Genomic DNA, 8977 nt, shown 5'->3' with positions numbered 1-8977 from the left:
AACAGCTAGCAGATGTCTTTACTGATATATTCAACATCTTCCTGAGCAGCGCCGTTGTTCCTACATGCCTCAAGACGACGACCATTGTCTCTGTGCCATCGCGCGCACACACACTGATCATGCTCATGCTTCAAGAGGCTCTTAATGAGGCACATTAAGACCCAGCTACCACTCTTACTGGACCCCATGCAGTTTGTGTATCATCTAAACCGTTCCACGGACGATGCCATCGCCACAACCCTCCATCTCACCCACTTGGACAATGAGAACACATAAGTACGAATTCTGTTTATAGACTTTAGTTCAGCATTCAACACAATCATCCCAAAGCACCTTATTGAGAAGCTGAGCTTACTAGCCCTGAACAGCTCCCTCTGCAACTGTATCCTGGATTTCCTCACTGAGAGAACACATTCAGTCTGGATTGGGGACAGCATCTCCAGCACCACAACACTGAGTACTAAGGCTCAGCCCACTGCTGTTCACTTTGTTGACTCACGACTGTGTAGCAATTTACAGCTCGATGTAAGACCATGGTGGGTCTCATCAGCAAGAATGACGAGTCAGCATACAGAGAGGAGGTGAAACAACTAACAGTCGGGTGTAGAGACATTTGCCTATCTCTGAATGTTAACAAAAACAAAAAGATGGTTGTTGAATTTAGCATTTACATCGATGGATCCTTTGTGGAGAGTGTCAAGAGCACCAAATTCCTTGGTGTAAATCTGGTGGAGAACTTCACCTGGTCACTCAACACCAGCTCCATCACCAAGAAAGAACAACAGCATCTCTACTTTCTGAGAAGGCTGGGGAAAGCCCATTTCTCACCCCACATCTTGACAATGTTCTACAGAGGGATCCTGATCAGCTGCATCACTGCCTGGTTTGGGAACTGCACCATCTTGGATCGCAAGACCAAGTGAGGACAGCCAAAAAGATTATCGGAGTCTCTCTTCACTCTATCACAAACATTTCCACCACACGCTGCATCCGCAAAGCCAACAGCATTGTTTATGACCCCACACACCCCTCATACACACTTCACTCTCCTACCATCAGGAAACAGGTTCCGAAGCATTCGGGCCTCACATCCAGACTGTGTAACAGTTTTTTTCCCTCAAGTCATGTTTTTGCACAACATTGTGTTTTTGTTTACACTATTGCTTATGGTTATCTTTTGCACAATGTACTCTATAACATATTATACAGTAGGTTTACTGGTCAGTGCTATTATGTTTTTTGTGTATCTGTCTCACACACTGTCTCGTATAGTCAGTTTGCACTGTTTTTTTTCTTGCACTAGTTGCACTATATGTGGCAAGGACACTTACTTTAGTCCTTAGCTCTGTGTCCTGTTTTGTAGCTCTATGTTGTGTGATGTAGCTCTTTGTTGTTTTTATGTAGCACCAGGGTTCTGGAGAAACATGGTCTCATTTCACTGTGTACTTCATCAGCTATATGTGGTTGAAATGACAATAAAAGCTTCTTGATTTGACCTGACTTGAATTGTATGTTTGTCCCTCAACTCACCAAACATTTTTCTACGTCCCGAGGCCAACCAGGCATTCCTAAAACTCAAGGACGTTTTAACATTTATACTATGTCGCCAGGTCCTCCAGTGGTGCCACAGCACAACCCTGTACTTCCTCCCTGGGGGTTCAAACCCCTAACCCTATGCAGGAATGTTTCTGGTAGTCTATGGACAAGAGAGACATTCCCAACTTTGTAGCCACCTAAACCACCTGCGTGCAGCACAAGACTACTAAGAGCCCTCCAGCCAGCCTGCTCTGGTCCCTGTTCAAAAGCAAAGATGCCATTGGTCTCACATTGCCATGGACTATCACCAGATTGCCCTCCTCAGCTGAGCATACTGCCACCCTTCTGTCTGTGTTTGACCGCTTCTCCAAAATGGCTTACATCATCCCCCTTCCCAATATACCATCCACCAATGAGACAACCCTTCTGATGCTCCAGCATGTGTTTCATCTCCATGGTTTTCCCTGCAAAAGTCTTATTTGTATCTAATTTGTATTTAATTTCTGAAAGAAGTTTTTGGATTCTCATTCTGCCTGCCCTGTGTTTCTATGTTGGATTATCTGTCCATGCCTGACTCTGACTTTGCCCACCACTTCGCTTTTGTGATATTTATTGCATTTGCTGCCATTAAAGAAATCTCTTTTATTATATTTTTTGTCTATGTTCTGCATTTGGGTCCTACAGGTAGGTAAAAATTATATCTTATACATCTACAAGCCTAGGCAGAGAATGAGGGCAAAGCCATAAATGCCAAAATATAAACCTTTTAATGGTTTTAACAACTAACCATTGTTCTGGAAATTACACAAACAGTATAGATCTCTCCCTGCTCTAAAAATCCTTGTTCTATTTATGAAGATATGTTTAGAACATTTTAAGCATCATGATTTTACCTTTTCAAACAAGAAGACTGGATAAGTGAATTCTAGCCTCTTTCCAAACAGCAAAATGCACAAGTAATTGGTGGCACAGGATGACACAAGAAAACATTTGATTTGATTAACCAATAAATGCTTAATATTTTGCCATTTGGGGCTTGACACATTTTTTTATTTCTGCAGGAAAGTACATTATCAAAATGACACAGTAAACTGGAGTTTTGTAGAGTCAAAACCACTGATTAAAATGCACAGGTGTTGCTTTGCATTACTGTGCACCAGGAAACTTTTTAATGCACTGATTTGAACTTAAGATTATAAGGAACAAATATATATAACTGCTTTATCTCTGTAATGCTGCTTTGAGACAATGTCATCATTTAACTTTTTTATTTTTTGGTTTAGACAAAAAAAACAATATATATATATATATTTACTGCAATTTTTATCATTGCATGTACTATATAATACTATTTACTGCAATTATTTAGCAATTGTTAATTCTGGAATGATACAATTGACATTAGAGAGAATCAGAAGTTTTATGAATATGTTATATAATTTTTTTTTCATGTGCATACTATAAAAAAAAGTAGAAAAAAATACTGGATTTAATTAAATCCTATAATAAAAAGAAATTACATAAAAAAATGTACATATATGACATTTTTTACAGAAATAGTAATAAAATGCTTGTACAAGTATCAGTCCAGGTGTGTAGATATGTAAAAAAAAAGTATGTGCTGTTTTATTAATGTGTGAAAAATGTAATTGAAATTATGTCTACATCACATGTTTAGTAACAGATTGTGGCAGTTTTATGGCCAGTTGCAGCATTTGCAGCTTATGTCGAAGATGGTGCCAGCAGGACAGGGCATCACAAACATTCTCCCAGAAGCACATTGGATGAAAGATTTGTTATCAAATGGATTGGGGTAGATACCCTCAGCCTTGCCTGTGCAATACTGAAGTGGATCTGTAGAAGAAGAAGCTTCGGTAGAAGGAATAGCAGGAGCTTCAGTCGGAGGATCAGTCAGAGCTTTTGATGGCGGAACAGAAGGAGCTTCTGCAGGAGAAAGAGCAAATAAGGAAATAAAATCAGGGAAAGTCTTATTATTAATAACAGTATTTCTGAAAATTACATTGTAATTTATTTAAAATACCATTGTTTAGGAGACTCTTGAGCTCACTGATGAGAGGGTATGTTCCCAGACCACAGAACTGTCCGGTAAAATCATCCAAATCCAAAGACCACACAAAAGCCCCTCCAAAATTATTATTTTTCAAATAAGTGACCTAAAACAAAAAGGAAACAATAAGGTCTTTCTTGCATCACTATAGAGCTGCTGTTGCTTCATTAAATTCTCTTCACCTCAGTTGTGCATTATGCTTTTTTTTATTTATCACATTACATGGTATATACTGACACTACAATGTTTATGTGAAATACTAGATGCAAGTTCATGTATATACACAGTACTTTTTTTTTAAACTAAACTTGAGTTTGACCATGATATTCTTTCCTCACTCTTGTTTTCGTACCTTCGTATCAAAGCTCTCCCTTGTGTCAAAGCCAACCCATTGACCATCTTTTGTCGCATAGGGTACCTTTTGATCCTGAATCCATTGTATGCTGGTTCCTTGAAGAAAGCTGCAGATCTGATGGTGAAAAAACATTCACTGCCTCTCCATTCAAATCTTTTAATAAAACAACACAGTGAAGTTTGTGTGGCTCACAAAACAGTAGGCTGTGTACAAACCTCATAATAAGACCAGAAGCCTGACTCTCTGGTGTAGGTGCCAGGAGATCCAGGGCCACTTGTTGGAGCTCCCAGTCCACTTGCTGCAGATGACAGTCGGAAAGATCTGCCATATGTAGCAAAACCCATCATCAGCTTCTCTGCTGGAGCACCCTGATTATTCCAGTATGTCATGGAAAAATTCTGCAAATTCACAAACACAATGTTGCAGTGCATCTGCGATCGCCAAGCTCAGGTATTAGTGAAATTGAAAAACGCTTTGTCTTTACAGTATTAAGAAAGATTTGCTCTCCTGTTTCCTGAGACCATTGATAAAGAGGACTGTTGTGGCCAGTGAAACTCTCCCAAGACCCATGAAAGTCATAGGTCATCACATTAATAAAGTCCAGGTACCTGTATAAATAAGAAAATTCTATTAAATTAAGTAGACCAGTAACATTGTATATCATATTTCATTAAGAAAATTTCATTCCTATATATATATATATATATATATATATATATATATATATATATATATATATATATATATATATATATATATATATATATATATATATATATATATATATCAGATCTGCAGCTTTCTTCAAGGAACCAGCATACCAGCATATAGTAATTATATATATATATATATATATATATATATATATATATATATATATATATATATATATATATATATATATATATATATATATTTATATATATATATATAGTCTGAAACTATTACTAGCATGACACAATCAATGGAAATTATTATATTTTTATATCTTCATTTTAAAAATACTTATCCAATCTTACACCAATGTTAAGATTACAATTTCAAGCTTTTATATTGGCAAGTAATTATTCTTATTTTAGTGTTTATTTCTAGAAATATGTCTATGCTGAATTCATACTATGGTTGATCCAATTTGATTTCTTTCAGCTCATCTAACATAGCCTACTTGGCAATCTCAGCAATTTCATATCCAGCATCGATGTTTGCTTTTCCCGCAGCCACTGCAGCTGTGACCATAAGTTGGGGATCTCCTGTAGCAATGCTTTCATTCTTATAGGCCTGTTGAAGTTCCTACAGGGGCAAAAACACACATTAAAAAAATATAATGACACTGGGTAAGTAATCTAAGCAATTGCACTTAAATGTCATATGACCATATAATAGGCAAGTAGCACTCCCATGATTTCTCTGAGGAGTTGGTGAAATATTAGAAGAAAAAGGGGAAATTGGTACAGTAGGTAAGGTTAATGAAGGAGTTTGTGTTTTGAACTGTGGAATTATTCATGTACATGTTTAAGTTTAATTAATCTAGTTTAGTATTAATCTTATTTTGCATCGATCTTAAAATTCAATAAATAATTTTAAATCCGAAAGCAAATAAATGTTTACTGAATTAAAAATACATTAATATCTAATATAACTACTGTTTATACCATTTACATTTACATCCTATTATACTTTTTTATAACATTTCACTTAGCACATAGACACTTTAATGACAATCACAATCATACTGAATCACTTTAATCTGTACTTCTGTCTATATCTGTCATACAAATCCATCCATTCCTTCTGTTTAATTCATGTATGTTTGATTTCCAATGTGATGTTTAATTCCCAGTGTGTGTGTGTGTGTGTGTGTGTGTGTGTGTGTGTGTGTGTGTGTGTGTGTGTGTGTGTGTGATATATATATATATAAATAAATTCCTTTTTTTCATTCTTAACCTTTTCATACTTTATAGTCAGATTATATTTTAATATACTTTTATACTTTATTATAAGTTACTTTACTCGTTTTATTTTTTATCTTTATATTGTATTTCTTTTCATGTTCACAAAAAAGCATTTAAATATATGAATGTGCATGTGACAAAAAATTTTTAATTTGAATTTAAAACATATGCTTAAGTTCAAAAGTAATTTTAAAGCAAGAAAGTTTTCAAAAAGAAGTTGAAAGATTTTTTTTTATCTGGTTATCTTTAATTCTTTACTGAAGACATGAAGATTTTTTGGCATTTTGTTAATAGGATTTCTAGTAAATATAATCAAAGGTAATCCTTTTTTGCATTTTCGAAACACAATCTGAAACCACATCATTCTGTAAACTTGAATCTTTTAGCTTCTTGTGTAACACTCCAGAGTACGATGGCAATATACAGAATAAAAATGTAAAGTCCTGACCTGACAGAGCAGAGTGAATCTTTGCTTATCGTCTGGAGGGCTACCGCGGGCTCCAGGATACTCCCAGTCTAGATCCAGCCCATCAAATCCATATTTTCTCAGAAAGCCGATGGAGGACTGGATGAATGTATTTCTGTTTTCTTTTGAAGACACCATGATAGAGAATCTGGAAAGAGAGATCATTTTATATCTGTCTTTTACATTTAGCAAAGATACAATAAAATATTTCACAGCACAACAATCAAAGGAAAAAGAATAAAAATCTTACTGCGCTGAACCAAAGTTCCATCCTCCAACAGCCAAAAGTGTCTTCAAGCTTGGATTGCTGTTAAATTAGTATACAGGATTAGCAAATACATTTTAAACCTTGATATAATATCTTTACCCAACAGAAGCAAGTTTCACCTTTGCTTCAGACTATTGAATGATTGGTAAAGAGTCTCATCGTTCCACTCGTAGGTCGCTAGCTGATTCGCAGAGTTGATGATGGAGAATGCGTAGATCAGATGTGTGCACAGGAAGGGATCAATGTTGCTAGGCACATGCTTCACAGGATCAGGTCTGTACTGGGCCCAGTTAGTGAAGTAACATACAAGTTGATAGGCTGAACCTATATTTAAAACAAAATGCTTCAGTATATGGATTGGATAAGTAAAAACAAGGAAATTATTTCTGAAATACTGCAAAGAGAAAGCTCACCAAGATGAATAAATAACAGGCAAAAGCCTATGAGGGAAAACAAATAAAAAGTACAGTGTCCAAACACAGGATACAAATGTCAGACAATATGTCAACAGTCAAATGTTAATGAATAAATAACATGATCAATACCTGCGAGCAGAGTGAGTCTTGTCATTGCGGTTGCAGTTGTATACTTCCAGTGGAAGCAAAACCAGAACTGTGTTTATAAAGTAGCAATGGGCATGAACATGTGAGTAGTAACCAATCAGCTGTGTCCTATTTGCATAATCTGTTTGCATATTGTAAACTACATATATAAACGGCAGTTACAATATGGCTTGTACTTAATCTACCATCAACTTTTTTGCAATCTTTTTTTTTGTTCAATACATTTTTATACATATTTGCATTAAATATTTTTTTCCCATGTAATTTTTTTGCCTAGAATAGTGTGGGAAGGACCTTGTGACAATGATTAGCAGTGATTCATATGCAGTCTACTTTCAAATCATGTGTCACATCTTTAAAGCATTTACTACCGGTAAACAATGACTTGCACTTTTCATGTCTTTAGTTCACATTTTTGCACTAAATATAGCACTCCCACAGTGTATGTGTCAGAAAACCTCAATAGGTGTTCCATGAGTAGTAATTATTATTTGACCTTATGCATGCAACGGCTTTGTTTTCCTGCAATACAATACCCACTTATTTTTAGAAGGTATGAATGAAAAGAACGTGACGAAAAGAAACGGTCCATATTAAAAAAAGTATTTTGATATGTAAATCAGATTTCACAGTATCGTTAGTTATCTCTAGTCATTATCTGTAATGTGTTCTATTTCCCAGACCAAAAAATTAAAGAGTCTGGGAAATATTTTTATTCGCTTTTTTTTTTTTTTTGGATACAGTTAGTTAGGTATTTTGTTAGTTAGGTACGAATTCTGCCGTGTTTACTTTAAAACCTTTTCAATAATATTTCAATATTTCAACTGAATAACAATTCTAAAGGAATCACAGTATTCAAAAATTTTGCAATTGCTGTCAATAAGAAATCATGTTGCTCAATTTTGAAATGTATTTCTCAAGCAGCACATGAGTTAATAGGAAGTTGCCAACTGATAAACTATGATTTACTCATCTTTAAATGGCTAGAATGGAATGCTTAACAATTATTTGTGTGTGTGAGAGTGTGTATGTGTATATACAAGGGACATTTTGCTGCTTAAATCTCTTTTAGATTCGATTTAATTCAAAGAAATGCAACAATAGAAAAGAAACCTTTAAACATGCTTTTTTTGCTTATATTCAGTGTTTGTGCAACATGCATGTCACAGACATAAAAAACAGCAAAGGTGCAGATATCAGAAGGGAAAATGAAATACAAATCATTTAACTGAATAAAAGACTCAGAGTGGACAGAATATAAAGAAATATAAATACATACTGTCCATTCTGAAGGTATTGAAAAGACAAGAATAAATAGTTTTTGCTGTACACTGCAGTATTTGGGTTGGAAATCAGAAGATGAATATGACAATAAATCAGAGTTCAGGTTAAATTTTCTGATATTTCCTGACTTTGAGATCACATATATAAAGGCCATACCACAAGAAGCAAATAAAAAGAAATTATCTGCTCATGCTCAAAAACACAAGCAGTTCGGTCAAGAACAGTGAAGATCTTGTCATGGCTTTGGCTTTCATGGCTGCTTCTGGTTTGGACTCACTAATCATTATTGGTAATGGAGCTCATGGTAGCAGACAAATTATTTCAGAAATATGTGACTAAATGTTCCCAATTTTAGGGAAATTGTCTAGAGCTGTCTCTGGAAAAACCATAGATTTTTGTTGTGTGTTCCAGATCATTATTTACATAATGTAAATGAAAAAATATCCATAAGTGTAAAGACTTATGGAACAGCATGAAGTTTCCAG

The 8977-nt window shown here is 35.1% G+C and overlaps 1 protein-coding gene across 2 annotated transcripts; it reads right to left on the bottom strand.

Moving 5' to 3' along the window:
* Positions 1–3136: 3136 nt before the first annotated feature.
* LOC310715280 (acidic mammalian chitinase-like) lies at positions 3137–7281 on the bottom strand. 2 transcript variants are annotated; one of them, XM_083521617.1, is made up of 11 exons: positions 7191–7281; positions 7059–7085; positions 6765–6969; positions 6628–6684; positions 6360–6525; positions 5125–5249; positions 4444–4567; positions 4175–4357; positions 3957–4073; positions 3578–3710; positions 3137–3480 (listed from the first exon to the last, which is right to left on the bottom strand). In XM_083521617.1, exons 1-11 carry the CDS (start codon positions 7213–7215, stop codon positions 3233–3235), a joined length of 1410 nt encoding a protein of 469 aa, XP_083377743.1. In that variant the 5' UTR covers positions 7216–7281; the 3' UTR covers positions 3137–3232. The 2 variants fall into 2 exon arrangements, with proteins under 2 accessions (XP_083377743.1, XP_083377742.1); XM_083521616.1 differs by lacking the exon at positions 7059–7085 and having other exon boundaries at positions 7155–7235.
* Positions 7282–8977: the final 1696 nt, after the last annotated feature.

Source organism: Silurus aristotelis (assembly GCF_946808225.1).
Source record: "Silurus aristotelis genome assembly, chromosome: 19".
Taxonomy (NCBI): domain Eukaryota; kingdom Metazoa; phylum Chordata; class Actinopteri; order Siluriformes; family Siluridae; genus Silurus; species Silurus aristotelis.
The sequence above is the reverse complement of the archived record's forward strand: the minus strand, read 5'-3'. Positions and strand labels throughout refer to the sequence as shown.

What these genes read in the sequence shown, in the direction of transcription:
- LOC310715280 (XM_083521616.1), bottom strand. Translation starts at nt 7,215, where the DNA reads ATGACAAGACTCACTCTGCTCGCAGGTATTGATCATGTTATTTATTCA. An exon ending in GGGAGAGCTTTGATACGAAG is followed by an intron (nt 3,711 to 3,956) that starts GTACGAAAACAA and finishes TTTTTGTTTTAG; the next exon opens with GTCACTTATTTGAAAAATAA. An exon ending in CAAGAGTCTCCTAAACAATG is followed by an intron (nt 3,481 to 3,577) that starts GTATTTTAAATA and finishes TTTCTCCTGCAG; the next exon opens with AAGCTCCTTCTGTTCCGCCA.